The sequence below is a fragment of the Natrix helvetica genome (assembly GCF_964273705.1).
Source record: "Natrix helvetica genome assembly, chromosome: 1".
Lineage (NCBI taxonomy): Eukaryota > Metazoa > Chordata > Lepidosauria > Squamata > Natricidae > Natrix > Natrix helvetica.
The window spans coordinates 218,772,119-218,799,953 of record NC_138548.1 but is presented as its reverse complement, the minus strand read 5'-3'; the positions used below and the strand labels follow the sequence as shown (position 1 = coordinate 218,799,953).

The following is a 27,835-nucleotide window of genomic DNA, read 5'->3' as shown; positions in this document are numbered from 1 at the left end:
CTGAAGGAAGCTGCAAATTACGCTTCCATTGTAAAAGCTCCTTCACAGAAGGAAAGAAAGTTAACATGTCCTTCTGGTTACATTTTTTAAAATCCTCGAATAATCCATTGCTCCTTTATATCCGAGTATTCGCTGAAGTAGAAAGTCAAAAGATAAACTCTCGGGCAAAACCCACACTTCACTATGAGATTTGGGAGGGGGAGGGGAGAGGAAACCACTGGAGGTCGTCAGAGGCCACTTTAGAACAACAAGCCCCTTCTGTCCGACTTTTTTTCTGGAACTACAGTTCCCAGAAGCACCTAGACAGGCGTCCGCTGTTCGGATTGGCTCTAAAGCGGCAAGGGGGTGGTGCCTAATTTCTCCCGCGCTCTCCTGTTTTGCCGAGATCATGGCAAGCTTCGATTCCGGCTCATTGCCTGACTTGCTGCGCCTTTATTACCGCCGCCTCTTCCCCTTCGGCCTTTACGGCCGGTGGCTCCGTTATGGCGACGGTGAGGAAGGGGTCGAGGGGTTTCGGGACCCGGGAGGGCGAGGGAAGGTCTGCAGGAGACTGCTCAACCAGTTGAAACATGGGTGACTCTGAGCATGTGCAAAATTCGGCTGCTGAACACTCCGCGTCTGTAAAATTGGAAGGGAGGAGCTTTTGGGACTGAGATTTAGGGGGAGTTAGAGGAGGTCAATACGCTTTTTGTGGGGTTTTAAGTTAGGGTAGGGGCATGGGGCTGACTAAGTGGCTCATTGGCTAAGACACTGATCTTGTCGATCAGAAAGGTCGGCGGTTTGAATCTCTAGTACAGGTGGTCTGCGTGAGCAGGGGTTTGGACTAGATGATCTCCAAGATCCCTCCCAACTCTGTTACTGTTTATTGATGTTGGCGCAGCAATATGAATTTTGCAAAAAAGGGCTGGCCAGATTCCTTTGTGCCTGATTGCCTGGATCTGTTGTGTTGGTGGCTTCCCCCCCCCCAAAAAAAATCACTTAAATTGACTCGTGAAGCAGGAACAAAGCATCCTCCATAATTTGGAGGCACCGTACCTTTTTTGAGTACTCAGATACGTTACACAACATGTAGAATGGGACTTCGTTTGAATTGGATTTTAGATTCGGTATTTAAGAAAAAAATGTATTTTAGAACATATGCTACCAAAGACTCAAATGTGGGAGTTAGCAATGTTGGTTAGCGGTTGTAAAGCATTTTACAAAGGTTTTGGTAATTTTGAAAAGTTATAAAGTTGGTTTGGAAACAACTCTGAAAGAGGAACCCAAACCATTTGGTCTCTCAGCTTAGTGCAAATGATAGCTATCATCAATTGTCCTCTGCACCTCTTCCAGTTTGCTTTCTTTATCAACCAGGATATAGAGAATGGGAGTATAAAAAGACTATTAGCAAAATGGGGGCCTGGTCTGAACAATAAAAAAGCATGAGACGTAAATTTATTCTACCTGACTTTCTTTGGTATAAGCAACATTCTGTTATGCAGGTATTTCAATAGCAGAGTTTTAGAATTCCCAGAGTCTGTTTCCTGACTTGGCCTATATCAAAAGACTGACCTGGGATAATAGATAAGTAGCATTTTTCAGAGCTTTGCATTTGCATCATATGCATTGCCTATATTCTTGAAACAACCTTCTCAGGGAAGTTTGATGTAGACAATCTAATACTGGCTGACCTCTCATGGATTTGTGGAAGAATTGAGAGGTGAGGAAATACTCTTTATGTTCTGCCATGAAACCCAGATGGGATTGTGTGTTTTCCTTTTGTAGTGTCAAAGAACTATTTTCAGCGACGGGAATTCTCATTCACACTCCGTGATGATATCTATGTGCGGTATCAGTCTTTCAGCACGCCACAGGAATTGGAAAAAGAAATCCAAAAATTGTGTCCCTATAAAATTGACATTGGAGCCGTGTATTCACACAAGGTAAGGAATGAAATATTTCTGAGATGAAGCAGTCTTCCTCAGTCGGATGTCTACAAAATCTATTCAAATTACAGCCCCTCGAAGTGGCTAGAGTATCTCAGCATACCTGGAGGTTAACATTTAAGAAAGGCTGCTATTGCGCAATATGATTATTCATGGTTTGTAAAGGATATTTAATGCAGAATTGGAAGGGGTCTTGGAGGTCTTCTAGTCCAACTCCCTGCTTAACCAGGGGACCCTATACCACTCCAGACAAATGGCTGTCCAATCTCTTAAAAACCAGTAAGGGAGCACCTACAACTTCTGGGGGCAAACTGCTAATTAATTTTTATCACTGTCAGGAATTTGTGCTCCTAAGTCAAGGACTATTGTACTTCCCCGAAATTACGACATGTCCTGATAATAGGGCGATGCCACATTTTTCTAGTGGGCAAAAATATAAGCCCTCCCCCGCAAATAAGCCCCCTGGAAAAAACCCCACCTCCAGCCAGGCAGAGCGCCACGGGAACTGGGGGGGGGGAGGCAAAGGTGATTGCGTTGCTTGGCGCCTTCGGGATACCGCTAGGTTGGTGAGCAGCTCTGTGCCCAGCTGAAGAGGGGGGTTGCCGGGCGGCTGCTCTAGCAAGCCAGCTCCCAAAGAACCGGGCACAGCCTCATGGGCGAATGGCTGTGTTGCGCTGTAGCAACAGCGCAACGCGGCAGCTATGAAGTGACCACACTTTGCAACTATTATATATAATCTTGGAATATTTATCATTCTTTATTATTTATTCTCATATGTCAGTTGGAACAGTTCCCTCAAACAACTGTTATCCAACCTCCTATCATAGCGAATGACTCTGAAAAACCTCTGCAGCCATTCCTAAATGCTTCCTATCCAGACTTCCTATTCCTCTGTCATGTACTTACTGTTTGAGTGGCTGAAAATGATTTGACAGCATATCAGTGGCCAAGCATGATTTAACCAAAATTTTAAAAAAATGTAGAATCCTGAAATATTATAAAGGAATGAAATTTAGATTATAAATCATAGTATGATGCTAATACTTGAGCCCATTCTGGGCTGTGTTCTGTTCGTTTCTTTGCAGCCTATCCAGCATAATACCGTCCACATGGGTGCTTTTCAAGCTCAGGAAAAGGAATTGGTGTTTGATATAGACCTGACAGATTATGATGATGTTAGGCAATGCTGCAGGTACCCTTATCTTTCCGCGATCATTATTTGATATTAATTAGCCAACTCATAATGGGCAAAGTATTGTGCATAAACAACATGATGTACTGTACTTGGATCTACCATGTTTCCCCGAAAATAAGACAAGGCTTTATTTTCTTTTGACCCCCAAAATAAGCGCTTGGCCTTATTTTTGAGGAGCTCTTATTATTTTTGAGGTGCAGGAGGAGGCGAGTGTGGCCACCTCATGGCTGCTGCTGTGTTGCAATTTTTTTTTGGGGGGGGGGTATTTTAGCACATGTGCTCAAAAGCCCAATTGGGCTTATTTTCAGGGAAACTGGGTACAGACCTTTCCGATAGCCCATCCTGGCAAAGTCTCTATTCCTCTGAGCTACAAAGCGGTTGGTTTTCTGAACATAGAATCCCTTGATTATAAATACTTCTCAAAAGTACACCCCAGTGCACACAATGGACCTTATTTTCAAGCAAACACCCTAGGGCTGGTTGTATCTGATTCCAGACTTTATGATATATGATCATTTTATGTCTACAAGCAGGGAAGATTGCCAGGGGACAAGATAATAAAAACGACTGCCTGTATTGCCAGTTGCCTCTGAGAATCTAGATCAGGGGTCGGCAACCTTAAAAACTCAAAGTGCCACAAAGGTCCTAATAGGAAGCCCCTCCCCCTTCAATTCTGAAGCCAGCCAGAAGTCCAGTTCCCCCACCATAGAGTCTCCTCCTAGTGCAGCGTCCTTTTTCCTCTACCTGTCCTAACCGAAAGCCCTGTCAATTGTGGAGCCGACTGGCGACAGGGAGCTGCAGCAGAGGAATGAAAGGGCCACATGCGACTCCAGAGACACAGGTTGCTGACCCCTGATCTAGAGCTTCCCACTCTGAACAAAGAGTTCTCACTCCCAGCTTTGTTAAGCTGTGTTTATTTTTAAAATCTCAAGGCAACAATTCTACTACACACCGTCCAAGGCATTGGTGGAAAAGTATTCTGCTTTTCTGCCTTCTTTTTTAAGCAACGTGATTAAGTTCAACATATGAAACTCAAACCAGTGCTTTGGAATAAAGCTCGTCCTAATAAGCGCGCTTATTGGTATTAGCACAAATGACCTAAATCATAGTGTGGCACTACAACTCCCATCCTTACCACTGGCAATATTGACGAGCCGGAAGAGAATTCAAGAGTGCGGTATAGGTCAACCTACGACCACAATTGAGCCCAAAATGACTTTTGCCACAGCTGTTGAATGACTTGCCCAATTTTATGACTTTTGCCACAGCTGTTAAGTCAATCATTACAATTGTTAAATTAGTAACACGGTTGTTAGGTGAATTTGGCCTTCCCTGTGGACTTTGCTTATCAGAAGGGGGCATAAGGGGGATCACGTGATTCCGGAAGATTGCATCGGTCAACAATATGAACCAGTTGCCAAGCATCTGAATTTTAATCAGTGACCATGAGGATGCTGCAACGGCCATAAGAGCGGAAAAACAATCATAAGTCACTTTTTTCAATGCCATTGTAACTTCAAATGGTCACTACAAACAAGTGTAAGTCGAAGATTATCTGTATTGACTATAATGTTTACATGATTTTGTAAGTTACTTTTATGAGTATGATATAAGCGTTCCAAATAGCATCCAAAATTAAATCAGAGTCCAAGGCAAAGTATTGCTCAAAGTTCCAATTTATTAAGAGAGCCATTTTGGCACATCTGGGAAAACCCGAATCTGAGGGCTTCCCGGTTTGAAAGTTCCCACCCAGTTAAAAGTTCAAGATCTTGTCCCCACACCCACAAGTCCATTACATGGTACCATCATCCACTGCCACGCTGGCAGCTTCCACCCATCCAGTTCTGATCAGGTCGGAGGTGCAAAGACAAAGGATGACATTGGCTTTCTAGAAAGAATTTTGTTATGGCTACATATGATCTTAACTCCGTACGATCCCCCCTCCCATTTTCCCATAATAGAAAATGCATAGTAGAATAATAGCAAGCGTGTCAGGCCAAAGATCCAAAAGAAAAGATGGCTGCAGGCCTGACATAGGAATCATTTTGTCTCTTTCAGTTCCGCAGAGATTTGCTCCAAATGCTGGACTCTCATGACTGTTGCCATCCACATCATAGACCGAGCCCTTGTAGGTAAGTGGCTGATAGCTATCTTAATCCCTATGGTTGTCCAACCTGTTATGTCCCAGCTGTCAATCAGCACAGCTTTGGACATACATTGGTTAAGCATGAGTTAAGCTGTGTTTCTATTGGTTAACGTTAAGCTGTGTTCCTATTGGTTAACGGGTTGACAGCTGTGGGTTTAAAATAAACTGTCAACCCAGAGTTCGTTGTATTCGTTCTGAAGCAGTGGTGAATAAACCGTTCTATTAAAAGCCTCCGACTCTCACATTGAATGCCCGTCCAGAATATATAAAACAACCTAACCCCCTTCCTCTGCCAAAGCTGGAACATACAGTATCTGCCTTCGAACAACCTAGAAGTATTTGAGAATTGTGTGATTTCTTCAACCCTATTGATTGCACAAGGTGCCTGGCCCAAAGAAAAGAGAGGACCTGCCTTTGTTTCAAGACGTTTCCCATCCTTTAGCAATAGGGCGGGAGAAAATTGTATCTAATTAATAATAAATTTTAAATTGTGTTCTATGTTGCGCAAGTTGACATTAATGGTGAGTCATAGAAAGGTAGGAGATTATTGAGGGATGTACATATATTGGGTTATATAGTTCCCTTATGTGTTACAGCGATGAATGACCTCGGTTGCCTCCAGACATCCCTCCAAAACATGTTAGTGTCCAAGTGCAATTTTTAATATGGTAGGAAATGTACTAACTGTACAGGAATAATCATGTGAACTATGTTTCTTTGATTTATTGTAAAACTAGCCGATAACCTGGCATTGCCCGGTTACTTTTTTATAGGGGGGAAATGTCCAGACCAAACGTAATTTCTAATGTTGTATTTTCCCTGTTACCAGAAGGAGCCCCCTAGTGGAGTACTTTGAAGCCGTTACCATGGCAACTCCACAGTAGAAGCCATTTTAAGGCACAACAGGCTGTATCTTAACAGAACACACACACCGAGGGGTATTAGGAGTGTCTTACCCCCATAGTACCAAGTTTGGTTAGGGTTAGGGTTATTTATCCTAGCCTCCCGCTCCTTAACCTTGGTCCTGAACAGTTGTAGGAGAAACCTATAGTTTGCATGCCCATTACATGTGAGAAAGGAGAAACAGATGTTGGCTCAAGGCTGTCGGAGTTGTCATGAATTGGGATGATATTCTTGGACAGTGGCTAATTGGGGCTTCCCTAATTTGGCACTTTGGAGAACGGTAATCATGCTGGCTGGAGATTATTGGACATTCAAAGACATCTGGAGTGCACTGGGTTGAGAAGAATTAACCTCATCTATCGTTTGATAATAGGAAAGATGGATAGGCCCATTTCTATTTTAAATATATACATGCCAAATAGTCTTTGGTTTGGCACGTTCCCTGAGTTTTCTTTGCAGTGCTCAGCTCTTCCATCCTTCAGTTGATACATGTCTTAGCTTCCATCTGAAGGAAGATGCTTCTGCCTGTCCTTAAGTAGAGCACCATTCTTGGTGATATGTGGACATGTCAGGATAGGATGCATAGTTTGCTTGGAAACAGAATCTCTTTGTCACCTTCTGGGACTACTTTGTCTTCCCAAACTAGTCCCAGGATTTCCTGGTGGTCTCCCATCGAAGGATGAATGAAGTCCAACTCTGCTTAGGTTTTCAAGACCAGCCAGAATCGGTCAGTGGCTGCTACCTTTCAGATTTATAAAGAAATCTGTGTGCTCTACTCCCACTGGTTCTCAGTGGAGCACAATACATGTATTCTTTTAAATGCAGTCATATTTAGTGGTCTTTCAATATTTAATGAGTCTATTCAAACATCTATTTACTGCTTCAACTCAAAAAAAATCTTAAAGCAGCTTATAATCAAACTCAAACAAATTGAAACAGAAGATTAAACTATCTAATAAAATGCAGAAATGTACAGTATCAAATAAACTATAAATAAATGGCAACTAGCATTTCTGTTTATTTTTCTTATTGGCATTGTTTTGACTCAGAAATGAAGCCTTTTTGCTGTAGCTATAAGCAAGCTGCTATTTTCTTCGGTCGGCCATTTTAAGCCATGGCTTTAACTGTAAATAAGCTGTAATTGGGTTCATTCAACACATTCTATAATAAGTCATTGTTTACAGATTGCCATAGTTTAAGTCAAACAGATTGTTCTGAACAGAATAAATGTCATTTTTTAATAGCTCTTAAGTTTTGTTTGTTGTTTCCTTGGTAATCTAAACAGTGTAAATTGTGTGTGTGTGTGTGTGGTTTTCTTCTGTCCCTGCAGAGGACTTTGGCATTCAGCATAGACTGTGGGTGTATTCAGGACGCAGAGGGGTCCATTGCTGGGTGTGTGACGAGTCTGTCAGGAAGTGGTCTTCGACTCTCCGCTCTGCTGCAGTGGAATATCTCTCCCTAATCAAGGTGTGTTCCTGTAGCCAGAGGGAAACAGAGCGTGGCCGCACTTTGCAATGAGATTTGTAGTGGGCAGAGCCAGGAGAGAATTCTCCAAAATAACCACACAGTTGTTGCAACTAAAAAAAATCAGTTTCCCAGCTCTGAAGCAGCAGGCTTAATAGCTGTGGTTTTGATTTTCCAACTGGCACCAAATTTTGTCAGGGCAACTAGTGTGGATGCTGCAGTTACAGAACAGCAGCTTGGGTGCTATCCCTTGGGCTCAAGTTACCTATCTGTCATTTACCCAGGGAAATAAGTAGACCTTCACATCAAAGGGTGAGGAAATTAACCCCGCATGAGTACAGTCCTGGCAATGGGCTGTTACATCAGAGCCTCCATCTGGAAAGAGAAAAGACAGTAAATGGAGGTACTATTGATTTACTAAAAGGGATGTGGTGGCTCAGTGGCTAAGACGCTGAGCTTGTCAATCAGAAAGGTTGGTGGTTCGAATCCCTAGGGCCGTGTAACAAAGTGAGCTCCCGTGACTTGTCCCAGTTTCTGCCAACCTAGCAGTTCAATAGGATGTAAATATGCAAGTAGAAAAATAGGACCACCTTTGGTGGGAAGGTAACAGCGTTCGATGAGACTTTGGCGTTTATTCATGCCAGCCACATGACCACGGAGACGTCTTCGGACAGCGCTGGCTCTTGGGCTTAGAAACGGAGATGAGCAGTGCTCCCTAGAGTTGGCAATGACTAGCACGTATGTGCGAGGGGAAACTTTACCTTTACCTATTGATTTACTTACATTATATTTAATCCATTCTTCAACCACAAAGATTCCTAGAACGGTTTATGGAACTATGCACTTCCCTTCCTGTTTCAAACTGAAAAGAAAGCACACAAAATGAGAAAATGGGAGAGGGAAGCAAAAAAAACCAAGAAAATGAGAAGTGCATTCTTAGTATGATAACATTCACAATATAATTATCTGCTGTAATACAGGCATGCATTGTCACCATTTTTAACCACAGCTCCTCGGAATGGAAATCATTTAAGGAAATGTTTTCTGCCCCTTTAATTGTTTAATGGGGAAGCAGAGAATCGGTAAACAGGGACTTCTGTGTTCTTTGGAAATCCTGGGCAAATGTCTTTTAAAAAAAAGGTCAATTAAAAAATGTGTGAACCTGAAAGAGGAGTAATGTGATTGTAAAATAGCTGCCAATGCGGGTGCAGTTCTGCGGGTCAGATGCTTGCCTACACAGCTACTACATGAGCCTGTCCTTTGTCCTTTTGTGAGACGTAGAGAAACCGTATGCAATAAGCTAGGCCAGTGTGCTTAGTTAGTTAGCTTTGTCTTAGCACAACATGAATCTACTCAATTGTAGTTTTTCCCACTGGTATAGTTTTATACAGTGCAGTGTGTGGCACATACACCCAATTTATTCAATAAATCGGGGCTTAGCACAAAGTATGAATAGGTTCAGTGTGTTCTCCATGTTCAGAAATCAACATAGTTCTCTTCTGTTCTCTCCCACTCCCTACATATGTTGTTTAGACTTCTCAGCGCAAAATGTTGTTAGCTTAGCTCTTAGTGGTTTTTTGGTTGTTAGTTGCAAAGTCGTGTTTAACCCATCGCGACCCCATGGACAACGTTTCTCCAGGCCTTCCTGTCCTCTACCATCCTTTGGAGTCCATTTAAGCTCGCACCTATTGCTTCAGTGGCTCCATCCAGCCAAATCATTCTCTGTCTTCCTCCTCTTCTTCTTCTTCTTCCTCTTCTTCTTTTGCCCAGCATTAGGCTCTTCTCCAGTGGTAACCCTTTACATTAAAGCCAGTTATATGCCTTATCAGGTTGCTTAGATGCCCAGGAAGATGAGGCTCCAGTATTTTTAATAATGGGGTGGAGGAGGGCATTCTCAGCACTTGTACAAATCAGAAAAGATACACTTTTAAATATTCTGTCTTCCCTATCCCGGTTAAAGGTACAGAACTCCAGGTGAGGCTTTCAGTACTATTTCCCCCAGCAAATAATCCAGTGTATTGATCTTTGTTAATCTAGTGCTCTGGGTTACCGTTTCTTGATTTTCCTACAGAAAAACAATGTGAATCAGTTCTGTATGTTCTCATTCTCCAGGAATTAATTTTCAATCTAAGGAAATGCTTTGCTAACTAGCTGAAGTTTACCTTTAGCTTTTCTTTCAGGGGTTTTTTTTTAAAACATTGATACTGATGCTGAACTAAATGGTGCCATGAGGAGCAATTGAAATGTTGGAAAAAGAGATGAGTGAGACGGAAAGTGCAGCACAATATCCCAATTCTGTAAACTATGTGTAGCCATAAGTGCCATTGAGATTTTCATGTCCAAAGGGGAGGGAAAGCAGGCATAAACAGACTCTAACCTTGCTTTTCCTTGAACATTTCTAGGGAGGTGAAGGAACCATCAAGAAAGTAACCCTCCCAGATAACCACATTCATCCTTTCATCAGGTCAGTTGATATAACTCTTGGGTTTCCAGTAATGTTTGCAGGTGCCATGAAGCAGAACCTGGTACCTTCTGGTTTCCAATTGAAATCTATCTTAACGGTTAGATTTGGGAGCCTTCCAAAAATGGTTGAATTGCAATTTCCCTTGTTTTGGGCAATGATACCTGTTACTGTTCAACAATAGTGGGAGGCCACTCCAAGCTGAAACAGTTTTTGAACTGAACTGAGAATCGTAGGGTTTAAGGAAGTGTGGTCTAAGCAAGAGCTTAGCATTATTTTGACTCGAGTTGCATCAGATCAAATTAAACACATACAAATAAATGGAGCACTCTGCCTTGTGGCGGTATGAATCAGGATAGATGCAATTCTTGAGAGGAGACCACCTACTGCTGCGGTCTGTTTCCAGCTCAGCTTCCGCTTTCTAGAAGAAGCATTGACAAAACTTATTTAGAGTCTGAAGCTTTTAACCACAGGTAAGCTTGTTGGCTATTGCTGAGGGTGACTTACTTATACTTAATGCTATCCTGATGATAGCTCTGATTTGAATGAACAGGTGGATAAAGGTCTCTAGGCAGTGATACTAATGAGCTGGTTAAAATCTTTCCTCTAATTTGCCCAATGCTGACATGAAGAAACTAGCTTAGAGTTAGAAACCTTTAGATGTACCATATTGTTCGGAGTATAAGACACATTTTTTCCTCAAAAAAGAGGTTGGAAATCTGGGTGCATCTTATACATCGAATACAGCATTTTTTGCCTCCTGAAGCCTTGCCCCCTTACCAAAATGGCTGTGCATGGAGGCTTTCAGAAAGCTCCTGGGGACTGGGGAGGGTAGAAATAAGCAACAAATGGGCCGTTTTTTGCCCCCAGCCGCACTCTATAAGCCTCCATAAGACTATGCATGCAATTTTTTGGTGAAAAACAGGCCATTTTTTGCTTGTTTTTGCCCCCGCCCCCAGGAGTACTCTGCAAGCGCCCCCCCCCCCAGCTATTTATGCCTTTTTAAAAAACCGGGCCCGTTTTCACGAGGTTTGCAGAGTGCAAAAACTTTTTTTTCCTTTTGGAAAGCTCTTTAACTTATTGATGAGAATTAGATTGATCAAGTGCTATGCCAGCAGAAACAAAGTCTTAGGTGCTGCAGATTGTCAGCGATTTCCTTCTCCAGCACATGGATAAATACACCTTGAAACATCTACCTACCTACCTACCCTCTCTCCCTCCCTCCCTCCCTACTGTATCTCCCTCTCCCTCTATCTACCTACCTATCTACTCTCTCTCTTTCTCCCTCCCTACCTACTGTATTTCTCTCCCTCTCTATCCTTCTATCTACCTACCTACTTTTTTTAAAAAATTGCCTCTTCAAAGCCTTGGTGCGTCTTATACTCCGAAAAATACGGTATATTTTGGATTCTCAGATGATATATATACTATTTGGCACTTTTTACATTACAGTATTTTATTGCATATAGACACAGATCCCAAAACAAGTGCTTAGCATATTGGGAAAATCAGCAGAGCAAAATCTTCCTCTTTCCATACCTTTTTGTTCTTGTACTTAAAAGTGATTTAATTTAATTTAATTTAATTAGCACTTCTAGACCGCCCCCTCTCCCAAAAGGGACTCGGGGCGGTGTACAGTCCATATCAAAAACATCATACATAATAACAATTAAAAATTATTAAATGGATAAATACATAAATAAGAGGATAAAATAGACAGAACTGTAATTGCTAAATAAATAATTTAAAATATACAAAGTTTAAAACCCCAGTGTCTTATAAAATTAAGTCCCCTAAAAAACCAGTAGGAAATATATATGCCAGGAGGTAGACGTTAAGAATTATGCCAGACCAGCCAGTCGGAACAGGTGAGTCTTCAGTTTCTGCCGGAAGGAGCGGAAGTCAGTGGTGGTTCTAATGTCGGGGGGGGAGGTCATTCCAGAGGGTTGGGCCCATCACAGAGAAGGCCCTACTCCTTGGTGTCGCCCGTTGGCATTGCCTAGTGGACGGCACCAGGAGAAGCCCCTCCCTGTGAGAGCGAATTGGCCGCAGGGATGTATGTGGGAGGATGCGATCCCGCAGGTAACTAGGCCCTATGCCATGGAGCGCTTTAAAGATGGTGGTCAAAACCTTGAAACGCACCCGAAAGACCACAGGTAGCCAGTGCAGCTCGCGCAGGAGCGGTGTTACGTGGGAGTACCTAGTACTCCCCATGACTGCCCGCGCGGCTGCGTTCTGGACTAGCTGCAGTCTTCGTGCGCGTCCCAAGGGAAGCCCCATGTAGAGAGCATTACAGTAGTCCAGGCGAGACGTCACCAGTGCATGAGTGACCGTGCGTAGGGCATCCAGTGTTGATGTTGATGTAGAATTAGGACTTGCTATTTTGCACACTACTATAAAGGGACAGGTGGCTCAGTGGCTAAGACACTGAGCTTATCAATCAGAAAGGTCGGCAGTTTGGCGGTTCGAATCCCTAGCGCTGCGTAACGGAGTGAGCTCCCGTTACTTGTCCCAGCTTCTGCCAGCCTAGCAATTCGTAAAAAATGCAAGTCGAAAAATAAGAACCACCTTTTTGGTGGGAAGGTAACAAGGCTCCATGAGTCTTTGGCATTTAGTCATGCCAGCCACAAGACTACAGAGACGTATTTGGACAGGGTGGGCTCTTCAGCTTTGAAAGGGCCCACCCCCTAGTGTCAGGAACAACTAGCACATATGTTTGAAGGGAACCTTTACCTTATAAATGCTATAAGGCAGTGGTGTCAAACTCATTTAGGGCCGCATCAGGGTCGTGTTTGACCTCGGGGGGCCAGGATGGACGTGGCCAAGGTGGGCATGGCCAGCTCAATGTCACACATGTGATCAAATGCCACTTTTGCTAGTAGTTTGTGAGGGATGCACATGGACATCCCAGGCTCCGTTTTTGGCTGCAATGGCCTCCGAAAACAGCCAGGGCTGCAGGAGGCCATTGCAGCTGAAAACACAGCCTGGTCCTTCGCTGTTTCCAGAGCAGCCCCCGGGCCAGATACTAAACACCCGTGGCCTTCAGGCCTTGGGTTTGACACCCCTGCTATAAGGCCTCCAGTTTCATGCAGGAGTAAACGAAATGATGATGATGAGACGATTTCAGCAGAAGTTGTTTTATTTTTCTCTGGATGAGAGAGTTGCATTTGCCTGACGTTCTGTCTCTTACAAACTCATCCAGGAACTATGGGTCTCTTTGATGCTTTCCTCTCTTCTTTTCCAGAGCATCATTGGATATAGTGGCACGTTACTTCAAAGAATATGCCCTCGTTGGTCAGGACATACTTGGAAATAAAGAAAAATGGGAAAAAGTGTTAGCTTTGGTTCCAGAAAATATCCTTTGGAGACTGTCAAAGATGGAGTTGAGGTTATATAAAAATAGGCAAGCAGAAGTTTTGCATGACTATCTGGCCAGAATAGCCATAAATAGTCAAGACAATGTGCAAAACGTAATCCAGAATAGCTACAGTCTAGCATCTGGATTGTTCCAGTAGCCAGGAAGTAAAATTATTTCTAACAGAACGTAATAAATTCCCACTCTCTATTCCAAAAAAAAAAACAAAAAAACCCACATCAATACAGAATCCATTAATTGGCCAAGGAATCTTTCAGGCAGAAGCAAGTAAGCTCCTTGGACAACATCTTCCTTAGACAATTCCTTCACTTCTTCCTTCAAATAGACAGTGTCTGATTGTTCTTAGTCTTTGGTTGTGTGACATTATTTCTGAGAAACAACAGGGAAGATCAAGATGGAGGGAGGAAGTACAGTAAGGAACCATCGGTGTTTGAAAACGGGATAGATGGCTTGTTTACAATAGGGTGGGAAACCTGTCCTGATATTCAACTACAACTCCCAGGAGTTGCAAACAGGCATAGTCATTGGTGAGAAATGCTGGGAATTGTATTTCCGGCAACAACAGAAGGACTAATGGTTCCCTGCTGATATCCTAAAAGGAATCAACTCCTAAAATAACCTTTTCCCAAATTATTTCTGGCAGTAGAACAGGATGTATAGATAGAAAAGGTCAAGAATAATCAAGCCTGTGCTTTCCTTGCTGCTCTAATTTTCTGCCTGAAGAGAGCTTTTCGAGGTTGTTCTTCCCGTCTTATTCTCCAGTAGCACGTATACAAGGTTTGTATATAGTTTAAAGCACCAGTTCTAAGCAGATTTCATTGTAAGGAAGTCCCATGGAGATAAGTACAAGGCTCCAGGTGCATCATGAGACCTGGTAAGCGTGACCTTTGTTTAACCAAATACTCAAGGATCAGTGAGCAGCCTGTCATTGTAAAGTGTAGAAATAGTCACCACATTTGCACTGTGGTGGTCTGCCTGAGGAAGTACTTGCACATTCACTAGGGCAGTGATGGCGAACCTAGGGCACATGTGCCAGAGGTGGTACGCAGAGCCCTCTCTCTGGGCACGCGCATCATCGCCAGCTGCTCTTCCGGGTTATGGCACGTGCACAGGGGCAGCTACTCTTCCAGTTTCCGGTTCTTTCACACATGTGAAGACCAACTGGCAAGCATGCATGCGCGCGCCAGAACCCAGAAGAGAAGCTGGCTGGCATGTGCATGCACACCGAGCAGCTGCTCTTCCGGTTTACAGCACGCATGCCCACGTGAAGAGTAGCTGCTTGACACACACATGCGCACTGGGCAGCTGCTCTTACAGTTTCCAGCGCAGCTGCATCCTTGTTTCACCACTCAATGCCGAAAAGGTTCGCTGACACTGCTCTAGGGGAATGTTGAGGAGCATTCAGAGGTAACATCTGAATGACAGCTGACATCCATTCTTTTATTCTGGTAACTGACCAATTAGAGCAGAGTTTCTCAACCCCGACTATTCTGAGAGCTGAAATCCACACATCTTAAAATTGCCAAGGTTTAGAAACACTGAATTAAAGAGAACTGATTTGGTTTAGAAGTGGGCCCATCTGACCTACTGTATACCAGAGAACAGAAGATTGACAGGTAATCTTTTTTGAAAGAAGGCGAAGCTATTCCCCTTGGGAGGGGGTACAGAAAGTTGGCTGTGTTGCTTCAGAGCCTAACCTAGAAAGTCCTTAGCAAGTCCGCCACCAGATCAAGATTCTCTTCGTTCGGAATTCCGTAAAAAGCACAATTCAGAGCAGCGCTGGGAAGTTCTGGAAAAAAAGGTAAAATAAATAGTATATGCAAAATTAACACCGGGGATAGAACTTTGCTAATAGGTGAGACTCTTATTTTAAGTTGTAGTGCTGAAAAGGTCAATAACTCAAGGCTGGGGGATGCTTTGCTATTAAACCTTGGTGCCTCTGGATTCTGAGAGCACAAGGGGGCACTTGTGAGCCTGTGAAAATCAATGTGAAAATAAAATGAGAATCATTAAGCCAGAAAGTTGACATATCCAGAATACAACTACGCTTTCTATTTTTAGTCTGCTGATTCTCCTTACTGCACTTTCTTCCACCATAAAAGATTTATTTATAGCTTATTGAAAGTTTAGCATCTGAAGAGGGAGCTACGGTTATTCTGAAAGCTTTTTGGCTGCTGAATTACAAAAAAAGCCCAAATAGCGATTGGAGAAGAGTTTATAGGAAGTCAGACAGCATATAAATTCAGTTGATGATAATGTGGGAATATATAAAATGATGATGATGATGATGATGATGTGTCTTAGTACAAGAAGTGCTTTGTATGCAAAACACCCTTCAAGGTCTCCAAACAGGAAAGAGAAAGATTTGGACTTGAGTTCTTAGAAAGGCAGGAAGCTGGTTTGCCTGGGCAATACAGTCCTCGATTTATGACCACAATCCAGCCCAGAATTTATGTTGCTAAGTGAGAAATTTGTCAAGTGAGTTTTGCCCCATTTTACCATTTTTCTTGCCACATTTGTTAAATTAGTAACACGGTTGTTAAGTGAATCCGGCTTCCCCGTTGACTTTTGCTTGTCAGAAGGTTGCAAAAGGTGATCGCATGACCCCGGGACACCGCAACCGTCATAAATATGAGCCACTTGCCAAATCTCTGGATTCTGATTGCATGACTATGAAGATGCTGCACACTTCATAAGTGTGAAAAATGGTCGTAAGTCACTTTTTTCAGTGCCGTTGTAAGGTTGAACAGTTGCTAAATGAACTGTTGTGAGTCAAGGACTACCTGTACTAAGAGACCTGGGTGTTGTCTTGACTTAGGCTAGTTTCCTTTGCATTAATCCTTTTCTCTTTCTCATTCTGAAGAAAATGGTACACACTGAAAGGGAGATTATGCTGCAATACTGTTTTCCCCGCCTGGATATGAACGTTAGCAAAGGCATCAATCATTTGCTGAAGAGCCCTTTCAGTGTTCACCCAAAGACAGGTCAGTCACTCCATAATTTCTTTCGGTTGGGAATTCGGTAAGAGCCTGAAATGGCAGAGAATGTTGAAGCTGCAGGTGGAAACACAGGGAATTCATTTCAAGTATGGAGATTACTATTTAATATGCAGCCATTTGTTATCTCTGAGCCTGTCTTACTTTCAGGGTTTTGGGAAGCTAAAATAAGGTAACGCTATGTATGCAAAATTGAGAATAGAGAACAGGGCGGATTTAAGCATCATTAATAGCAACATGCTGCTTTGTCTAACGTACCAGTTATTCCTTCTGCTGCTACTGAAATGTACATTTCCCTGTTAGTGTTTTCAGTTAGGAGCTGTTGGAAGAAATAATGCTAAAATCAAATATGGTTTGATGCCTAAAGGTGTCATTTTGTGAAAAACAAATGGGTCCTGCATTGAATGCTAAGATAAAATGGTAACTATAGAAATGGGCATGTTGTATCTGTGGAGTTTGTGAGTTTTAATCAGTATAAAGCAATATTTTAGATTGAGAATCCCGTTAGGCATTAAATCCTATATTAGCATGTCATCTTAGGAAGAACAACTAGGATCCAGGGGCCAAACAACAGATAAGCATTTTTGGGACTCTTCAGAATTCAGAGATTAAATCTTGAAGTTGCTATTTTGAGTTTCCCAAAATACTGTGAGTGATGCTATAGTGAGTACCTTGAGTATAGGACAGGGGTGGGGAACTGTGGCTCTTTTGCGACTTGTGGACTTCAACTCCCAGAATTCCTGAGGCAGCTATGTTGGTTCTGGAATTCTGGGAGTTGAAGTCCACAAGTCGCAAAAGAGCCACAGTTCCCCACCCCTGGTATAGGACAATACAGGTAATCCTCGACTTACGACCACAATTGAGCTCCAAATTTATATTGCTGAGGCATTTGTTAAGTGAGTTTGTCCCATTTTATGACCTTGCCATCATTGTTAAGTGAATCATTGCAGTTGTTAAGTTACCATTTCCCCGAAAATAAGATCCAACCAGAAAATAAGCCCTAATGTGTCTTTTGGAGCAAAATTTAATATAAGATTGGTCTTATTTTCGGGGAAACACAATAGGAACACAATTCTTATGTGAATCTGGCTTCCCCATTGACTTTGCTTGTCAGAAGGTTGCAAAAGATTATCACATGACCCCAGGAAACTGCAATTGTCATAAATATGAATCAATTGCCAAGGGTCTGAATTTTGATCACATATCCATGGGGCTACTACAATGGTTGTAAGTGTGAAAAATAGTCATAAGTCACATTTTCAGTGAAGTTGTAACTTAAAACAGATACTAATGGACTGTTGTAAGTTGAGACTGTATTAAGACATTTCCAAGGTCTGGAAAAGTTTGCATGTAGACATTTAGCCAGTTCATGAAGATGTTCAGAAATGTAGTCCCTTGCTGCATGCTTTTTCTCTTCCCACTAGTAGGCTTTAAATCAGGGGTCCCCAATCCTTGGGCTGCAGCACATTACTGGGCATTGAACCCTTTGGAACTGGGCTGCAGAAGGGGCAGGCGAGAGCATGAATGTGCATCTCCACTTGTGTGAGCAGCAGGGAAGCCCGTGCGTGCTCCACTTGCATGAGCGGCAGGCATGCGTGCCCACCTGTTGCGCAAATGGAGTCGTGCGTGTGCTGGCTTGTTCACATGGAACCGTCCCTTCTCTTCCCCCCTCCAATGGCCAGTCCGCAAAGCCGGAAAGTTTGAGGAACTTTAGGAAGCTGTTGTAATGCTGCTTTTGACCTCTTTCAGGACGCATTTCAGTTCCAATTGACCTGAAGAAATTGGATGACTTTGATCCATTTGCTGTCCCCACTATAAGGTATGGGACATCTCTTCGGGATTTATGACAAACATGCACCTAGAAAGTACAGGAATGAGATAGTCCCTAGATCCACACAATACATTAAGCTATGGTTTCTTTATCTATTGTTTTGTTGTATAATCAACAATTGGTTTGATTAAACAACATAATGCTTACATAGTGGCTCAAGCAAAAGAAAATGTATAATTTCACTTAATATGATAGGTGTATCCAATCGGTTTCTTCAAACACAAATCAAGAGTGGATTGATCAATTCCACTAAATAAATTGTCTATTTACTGGATCCAAGCTCAGAGTGGAATGATCATGATCAGTATTGGCTGGCCAAATTCTGTGGGATTTCCAATAATTTTGTTCTATTTCTTAGCCACCTCTGTCATGAGCTGGACATGATTGGGAGAGATAAAGGAAATGGAAAGGAAACTGATGGTCTCCAGGAAAGCTCTCATAAAAGCCGAGGTGAGTGCTATCATAGAAGAGATCAGGAAAAATATTTAGCCAATTCTGTTGTCATTGGGAATGTGTGTCATCTCCTTGATGCATAAGTAGATCTATGATAGAAGATATCTCATTCATTCATTCATTCATTCATTCATTCATTCATCCATGTATGTATATCGATCATAGATTGTGTTGGTAGCACTAAATTCTTTAATTGTGTATAATTTCTCTTTTTTTATAGCCCTGTATAAAGTGGTGGCTCAGTGGCTAAGATGCTGAGCTTGTCGATCAGAAAGTTTGGGGGTTTGAATCCCTAGTGCTGAGTAACGGAGTGAGCTCCCGTTACTTGCCCCAGCTTCTGCCAACTAGTAGTTCGAAAACATGTAAAAAATGCAAGTAGAAAAATAGCGACCACCTTTGGTAGGAAGGGAACAGTGTTCCGTTTGCCTTCAGTATTTAGTCATGCTGGCCACATGACCACGGAGATGTCTTAAGACAATGTTGGCTCTTTGGCTTTAAAACAGAGATGAGCACCATCACCTAGCACATATGTGCGAGGGGAACCTTTATGTTTATAAAGACCCTGAAAAATTATAGGCTGTAAATGCTTTTAGTGTAAAGCTTTTTGAAACAAGATGAAACCACGTTTTAAAATTATTTTCACTACCAAAGGATCCAATCAGCTAATTTTAGGTACCACTGTATCTCATTGGAACTATGATTTTTAGACAATTTCCCCCCTTGGTGTAATCAGCAAATTGAACCAAACTTTATAAATGACTAATAGCAATAGTAATGCAGTCTTAGCAAATAGTTTGACAGTGGGGAGGGAATTCTTTGGTTAGCAGAGCGATGGTGTTCGGGGGGAAAATGTAGTTGTTTTCTCTCCTGTGTATTTGAATTGAAAGGGAAGTGAGCATATCTTTTGTGAGAGTGTATGGAGATTCTCAATCATCCAGGTTATGGCTGTCCCAAAGGTTTTTTTCTTTGAAAATGATACGGAATTTCATGAATTTCAATATCCTTGCGCAGGAGCCATACCAATCTTCTCTGTATTGTTCCAATTTTAGTATACGTATTGCCAAACTCAGCTTTTTTTTCAAAGAAAAAAACAAAGTTAAGTTGCTTTGGGAAAAGCACCTTTGGGACATCTTTTGTGAGAGATTTGCTTTTCTGGGAAGTGTGCGAAGGATAGACATTTGATGAAGGCTACCCAAGTGTTAGGGATGCGGTGGCTCAGTGGCTAAGACGCTGAGCTTGTCAATCAGAAAGGTCGGCAGTTCGGCGGTCCGAATCCCTAATGCCGCATAACGAAGTGAGCTCCCGTTACTTGTCCCAGCTTCTGCCAACCTAGCAGTTCGAAAGCATGTAAAAATGCAAGTAGAAAAATGGGAACCACTTTTGGTGGGAAGGTAACAGTGTTCCATGCTCCTTTGGCATTTAGTCATGCTGGCCACATGACTACGGAGACGTCTTCGGGTAGCGCTGGTTCTTCGGCTTTGAAATGGAGATGAGCACCGCCCCCTAGAGTCGGGAATGACTAGCACATATGTGCAAGGGGAACCTTTACCTTTTACCCTATTTGTTATAAATGGGAACTACATCTACATGGAGGGAAGTATGCAATGGAGTACCCCAAGGCTCTGTTTTAGGTCCAGTACTCTTCAACATTTTCACCAATTATTTGGATGAGGCGATAAATGGGGAACTTATCAAATTTGCAGTTGACACCAAGCTGGCAGGAATAGCCAACACTCCAGAAGATAGGCTTAAGATACAGAAGGATCTTGGTAAACTTGAACACTGGGCACTATCTAACAAAATGAAATTCAATGGTGAAAAAAGTAAGGTATCTTGCTCAATAGTAGTAACTGAGAGGGATCTTGGAATCCTAGTGGACAACCATTTAAATATGAGCCAGCAGTGTGCAGCAGGTGCCAAAAAAGCCAACACAGTTCTAGGCTGCATAAACAGGGATAGAATCAAGATCACATGAAATCTTAATACCATTTTATAATGCCGTGGTAAGGCTGCACCTGGAATACTGCATTCAGTTTTGGTTGCCACAATGTAAAAAGGTTGTGGAAACTCTAGAAAGAGTGCAGAGAAGAGCAATTGAGATGATTAGGGGACTGGAGACTAAAACCTATGAAGAACGGTTGCAGGAACTGGGTATGTTTAGCTTAAGAGAAAGAAGGACTAGGGGAGACATGATAGCAGTGTTCCAATCTCTCAGGGGTTGCCACATAGAAGAGGGAGTGAAGCTATTCTCCAAAGCACCTGAGGGTAGGACAAGATGCAATGGGTGGAAATTAATCAAGGAGAGAAGCAACTTAGAACTGAGGAGAAATTTCCTGACAGTTAGAACAATTAATCAGTAGAACAACTTGCCTCCAGAAGTTGTGAATTCTCCAACACTGGAAGTTTTTAAGATGTTGGATATCCATTTGACTGAAGTGGTGCAGGGTTTCCTGTCTAGGCAGGGGGTTGGACTAGAAGACCTCCAAGGTCCCTTCCAACTCTGTTATTCTGTATTCTATAAAAAATAATAACAATAAGCAGCATAGCAAGACAGATGGTTAATTGAAATGTAACATCAATTTTCTGAAATGTTTACAAATAGAAAAAAATACAATATAATCAGAATTAAATCTGGCATGTCTTGGGGTCAAATCAGGAATGCATAAAGCATCTGACCTGGAAGTGAGGTTAATCTTTTTCATATTGATTGGAAGAAATGGACAGCTGGGAGCCAAACTTAATTCCTTGCATCTGTTTAAATAGTTATGATTTTAAAATTTAAAAATAAAGTGAGTCTTTTCTCTTCCCTTCCAATCTTTTTTTAAACAGATTATAAGAAAACCAGTCTAGCTCCATACGTGAAAGTCTTCGAACAGTTTTTAGAAGAAATGGAGAAATCTTACAAAGGACAACGTTTGAAAGATAGTGGTAAGGGCATGCTTCAGAAGGATGCCAACTCCAACTCCCTGTAGTTAATCCCTCTGCAGTTTGGAGGAGGTTGATATAATTTGTTGTATAACATATTAAGTTTCTTCACAGTATGCCTCAATTGTGTTTAAAATTAATTTTCCCTTTTTTTTCCCTTAAAGACATGCAGATGGATTTCTGAAGTTTTGAAGACACAGTGCATTGTCACAGGGCAGTTTCACGTGGCCAGATAAATTGTATTCAAATACAGTAGAACTCTTGACTGTTTTGCTAGGTTTGTGCACAAATCAGCCATTTACAGACAAGGTCAAAATAGGCTTTTCTTTGCTGAAGAAGAGGCGATAAAAGCGTTAATAGCCATTCAGCCAACAGCTGAGCGCCACATAAATTAAATATCTGGTTTTGCATGGGAATATAATCAGTGGGATACACATTTGAAACAATAGGGGTTTATATTGCAGAATACAATATGTAACATACACATTTATGTTTTATGCAACATGACATCATGCAGTTTTGACTGGTGACTATGGTTTTTAAGAATTTTGGGTAATCCTCGACTTACAATGGCAATTGGGACCAGAATTTTCATTGCTAAGTGATGTAGTTACGAAGTGAAAGTGCGTTAGCTTTGGTTAGCAACAGCAATCCCTGTTACCATTGTTAACTAAATCCCAAGGGCATTAGGTGAGGAAACATCTTGCCCACTTCCCACAACAAAAGTCAGTAGAAAGGCCAGAAGGAAGCTGCAAGTCCCAGACAGATAGGTAAGTGGCTGCTGCTGAGGAGGGGAGCAGGAGGTCTGAGTATAGTATATCAGTTGAGGAGGTGCAAAAGAATGTATATCATGTTGGATGTGATGGAGGCATAGGGAAAATTGGAGAGGATATGCAGGTGTGCACAAGCAGCCAACACAAGCACAGAGAGGCTAAGAGAGTGTACAGGTAGAGCCCAAAGGTGCTTTTTTTTTTCAGAAGGCAACTGGACTTCGTTTTTTCTTTTGAAGTCATTTCACTTCTTATCCAAGAAGCTTCTTCAGCTCTGACAGGATAGTGGGGAATTTATATTCCTTGCAGTGGGGATCCTTCCATTCCCCATTAGGCAATGCCAGCGGGCGGCGCCGAGGAGTAGAGCCTTCTCTGTGATGGGCCCAACCCTCTGGAATGACCTCCCCCCTGACATTAGAACCACCTCGGACTTCCGCTCCTTCCGTCAAAAATTGAAGACTCACCTGTTCCGACTAGCTGGCCTGGCATGATTATAAATGTTACATCTATGAACTCCTGGTAGTATATTCCCATCTGGTTATTTTAAGGGTAATGTTTTAGTTTTAATTGTTTTTAGGGCTTTTAGCCTCATATTTATTCCTCTGTACAGGACTCTTAATTTTAACCTCCTCCACATACATACATATATTTATAGCCCTATTTATATTTGTATTTTATCTGTGATTTATTGTGGACTGTACACCGCCCCGAGTCCCTTTTTGGGAGAGGGGGCGGTTTAGAAATGTGAATAAATAATAATAATAATAATTTAAAAAGTCCAATTGCCTCCCGAAAAAAAGCACATTTTAACAACCATGACCTGAATGACTGAGAATGTCAACACACAGGTAGGAGAGGCTTACCGAAGTGACTTGGGACCTTCCCTGCTGGCTTCCCCATTGACTTTCTGGGGAAGCCAGTAGGGAAGGTTGTAAATGGCTTGCAACTAGTTATAAGTGCAAACCTCTTGCCAAGTGCCCAAATTGTGGTCACATGACAGCAGGAATCCTGGGATGTGTGGAATTCTGTTGGCTGCTCACAACGCCATTATAATTTCAAACAGTCATGAACAAATGATCATTGCCTGTAGATCTGATTTTTACCATCCAGTACCCAAAAGTTAAAACATCTCTCTTAGATGGATTTTACCCCAGTACTGTGTGACTTTCACTTTTCTAAAGTAAAACTGTATGTCAGGGATTTCTAAAATCAAAATATACCAGAATTGCAAACTATAGCTTTCAGATGATATCATCCTTGTTGCAATTGGTTGAGTGAGTCAAAAACTGTTTATATATTACAGGGAGAAAAACCCCTGGAAGTCCACATGCCGATAAACGCTGTCAGTGGCAATCTTTGCTTACAATAAAAAGAAAAAAATCTGTCCATAATTTAAAATCAGGTAAAATATAAGAATAAAATGCAGTCATCTAATGTAATAGATCAGGAATGTCAAACTCAAGGCCCATGGACCAGATGCAGCCTGCGATGTGGTCTGATCCGGCCCACAAGGCCCTCCCGGAAAATGTAAAGGGCTGTCCCACATCACTTCAGCCTAGTCTACCCCGCGTCGCTTCGGCCTACCCATTGCAAAGAAGAAACATCAGGCCAGCATGGCTTCGGCCCAGTCTACCCAATGTAAAGGAAACATGCCAGCAGTTTGGGGAGTGGTGTCAAGCTGACCGCACCCACCCTGTTGGCCATGCCTGCCTGGCCCCCCAAGGTCAACCACAGCCCTGATGTGGTCTTCAATGAAATTGAGTTTGACACCCCTGTAATAGATAAAAGTCAGGCTTTTCAGCTCCACTTTACTTCCAATAAAGCAGTCTTTCCTAAAGTGGCAGAGATAATTGTCCTTTAGTTTCTGTAATTTCTTAAAGCAGATGAAAATTGGCTTGATACCTCCGGAGTGGTCCCTTCTCTTTAAAAACGGCAGTTCTATAAATGTGTAAAAATGATGTGCCTGTTACATTCTTAATTTCTTTTTCTTTCATTTTAACTCATTTTGTTTTAGTCTGTTCTCTTTTATACTTAAGCACCAAGTCTTTATAATTTATAAAAAAAAAGTTTCATGAAAAAAAATTAACATTCTGAACGGTGACGATTTTGCTTATCCTTTACACACCCATCGGAGTTGCTTCTAGAATATACAACAACCTGAAACAACGTGGAAGGGATTTAACTCCTTCAGTTGACCAAATAATTGCTTTCCTGGTTTCCTTGACAGTGTATAGTTGGGGGCTTTGGGGCAATAGGTATTCCATATGTAGAGGATTGAACAAAATGTGCCTCCCTCTTTCAGCAGATCAGCCAGCCAGCTAATGCTATAAAATTATTACTAATTTAAAACATATTTTCTGGAGTATTTCCAGCAGTGGGCAAGATTAAGATTGTTTATTAATCCAGATGATTTTTAAAAGAATCCTATTAACAATACTAATACTATAGAAAAAAAAATGTGCATCTATGAAGTAGTTGCAAAATCACGCCCCACCCCAGCATGAAAGGATTACAGTCCACAACCTCTTTTGTATGCTGTTCAATCCTTATTTACATAAGAAAGTAGTTCAAGTGGAGTAGATGCTCTTCCTCTTAGAATCACATTCCACAATTTCAGCTTCCCCTGCAATTTTTTACGGAGGCAGCAGCTCAGTTTCTACACAGCATGACAGACCGGCCAAGGGTCTCCGTGCGCTCATGTCGGGTGGGACAGGACCTTCGGCTCTTGTGAAGCTGTACTCCCACACACCCATTTGTTAAATAACAGCGGGCTACGGAGAAGGAAGGTGGCAAAGCTGGCAAGAAGCAGGGAAGACAACTCCATCGCTACATTTAGGGGTTCACGGCTGCCCCCCCCTGCAACTGGAGGAGCAGTTTTAACTGCCAGTCTCGCGCAACGAAGAACCCAGTCCTTCCACTCATTGAAGGCGCGTGCGAGATCTGATCCTTCCCAAAGGCGCGGCATCAGCGGTTCCTGGTGAAGCGAGTCTGAGCCGCCACCTCCACACAAACCGCGTGGGGAAGGACTCTCGCTTTCGGTCCCATCGCATTCCCTTCTGCACCTGAGCGCTAAGCTAGGCGAGTCGGGAGTACAGTACAGCAGAACACCTCCAGCACCCCTCTGCCACCTCCCTTGCCTCTTAGTGCCCCCCTGCCGCCGCCCCCTTGCCTCTTAGTGCCCCCCTGCTGCCCCCCTTGCCTCTTAGCACCCCCTAAGTCATCTCATCCTGAGCCATGGTGGCGCAGTGATTAGAGTGCAGTTCTGCAGGCTACCTCTGTTGACTGTCAGCTGCCTGCAATTTGGCAGTTCAAATCTCACCAGGCTCAAGGTTGACTCAGCCTTCCATCCTTCCCAGGTGTGTAAAATGAGGACCCAGATTGTTGGGGGCAATAGTCTGACTCTGTAAACCACTTAGGGCTGTAAAGCACTGTGAAGCGGTATATAAATCTAAATGCTATTGCTATTGCTGTTACATTGACCCATCCCAGCCGAGGTCAGGCAGAGAAGATATGTTGCAGATCCAATTGGTTAAAGAATTCTAACTGGTGGGATCCAAGAAGAGAGCTTTCCTCTGCTCCCACCGCTTGGAACATCTTACTTCAGAGATGAGACATTCCCCACTCTTGGCCTTCCTGAAGATCATCAGAACCTTGGCTCTGCCAATTAGCAATGAGGTCTAAAGAGTGACAGGCAACCCTGGGGATATTTGGCATCTTGAGAGTATTCCTTACATTTTGTGGGAAGTATACCCCAAAAGGACAGCACCAGAAACCTCAGAAAGCAGTGCTATGAAACGCAAGCCAGCCCTTCTCCCTTTACGGAAACCAAGAAGCACCAGCTGAAAGAAAAACTCAGAGCAGCCCTGCCAACAGAGCTGACAATAGAAACACTTAAGTAGAGCCATTAAGACATGGGTCCTCAAACTGAGGCTCGTGCAGCCCCCTGAATCCATTAATCCAGCCAGCACAGGACCATGAGGCTGCCCCGCCCACCCTTCAGCCGAGCGCAGGACTTCACTTTGCAAGCCCTGCGGGCTGGAACTGAAAGGTAAGGGCAACAATTTTGGCCTGCAGAGATGTTCTGGAGGCAGGGGCGGTGAAAAACAGGATGCACAGATGTCCCAGGACACCAAAAATGGGCAAAACCAGCCCGTGTTTGTGCAAAAAACGGTCCTTTTTTCCTGCAAAATGTTTCTGGAGTGGGGGGGAGATTAAAAATGGGGCGCACAGATGTCCCAGGAGGTGAAAAACGGGCCCGTTTTTATCTCCCCCTCCAGAATAGAGATAGAGGGGGGGAGGGGAGACACACACACACACACACACACACAGACTTGTTGATTGTAAGCTCCTTTGGGGCTGAAAAGAATTGCTGCAAAACTGGGTTTCCTGAAGTGGACCACTAGACTCCTGAACAACTGGAAAAAACATCTAGCAAAACGAAAAGTCAACCAAAAGAGCAACATGCAAACAAAAGCCCCCAGGAGTAAAACAAATTAAAGTTTAATTTGTGTGCAGTTTAATGGACTGTCAAATTGGTCAGGTCCACCTAGTCACATGACCTAGCCATGCTCACCCAGCGGTCTGGTCCCCCAACAGTCTGAAGTACCGGGAATTCCCCCCCCCCCATTTAAAAAGTTTGAAGACCCCTGCATTAAGAGGAGAATCAGGCTAAAAATAACTCACCAAGGCAAAACCCGAACTCCCTTTTTCCTTCCCCCTGACAAGATTAACCCCCAGGATAGGAAAGACAAAGGTCCTGGGACAGGATTAACCCATTAAGGCAGAAAGAGAGTATCCAGGGCAATCACTTTAACTAGAGGCACACAAATAAAGCCATCAAGCTGCAGGAGCTTCAAATGGGGAATTAGCATAAAAGGCTCAGAGTCACACCCCAAATCTGCTTGCAAACGCTCAGCTGTGTCACTACTTTTCTTGCCTTCCTGAATTAAAGGATCCCTTTTCTGGCAGTTGGCTTCCATGTCTATTTCTTCTCAGCATCAGTGACTGCTTCCCAGCTAGGAAACAAACACAGGAAAATTTCTTCTAAGAAGTTGTTTTGACTTTTTAAGCAGCTTTTTAACCTGGCTTTCATTGTTTTTCATCTTTTGTGCTTATACTTTTGTAAACTCCCTTATCACTTAAGTGAGGTGGGTGGTGCAGAAATTGGATAAGTAAATAGATACTACAGAATAAAGGAAATATTAAGAACCATCTATTCATAAACAGACTTTACTTTTTGTCTTTACTATTCCTACTGTTGATGACTGATAGGTGTCTATGAAGATTCTCAGTCATCCAGGTCATGGTTGTCCCAAAGGTGCTTTTTCAAGAGGCAACTGGACTTTCTGGGTATTTTTCCTTTGAAGACGTTTCACTTCTCGTCCAAGAAG

General features: G+C 42.7%; 1 protein-coding gene across 1 annotated transcript; it reads left to right on the top strand.

Annotated features, from left to right (window-relative positions):
• The first annotated feature begins 307 nt into the window (after window positions 1-307).
• Window positions 308-23,843, top strand: LOC309397136 (DNA primase small subunit-like). Its single transcript, XM_081962894.1, has 13 exons — window positions 308-491; window positions 1,765-1,922; window positions 3,011-3,117; window positions 5,179-5,252; window positions 7,500-7,636; window positions 10,036-10,097; window positions 13,339-13,448; window positions 15,195-15,271; window positions 16,334-16,454; window positions 18,216-18,285; window positions 18,656-18,747; window positions 21,580-21,678; window positions 21,840-23,843. Exons 1-13 carry the CDS (start codon window positions 389-391, stop codon window positions 21,857-21,859), a joined length of 1,230 nt encoding a protein of 409 aa, XP_081819020.1. The 5' UTR covers window positions 308-388; the 3' UTR covers window positions 21,860-23,843.
• The last annotated feature ends 3,992 nt before the right edge of the window (window positions 23,844-27,835 follow it).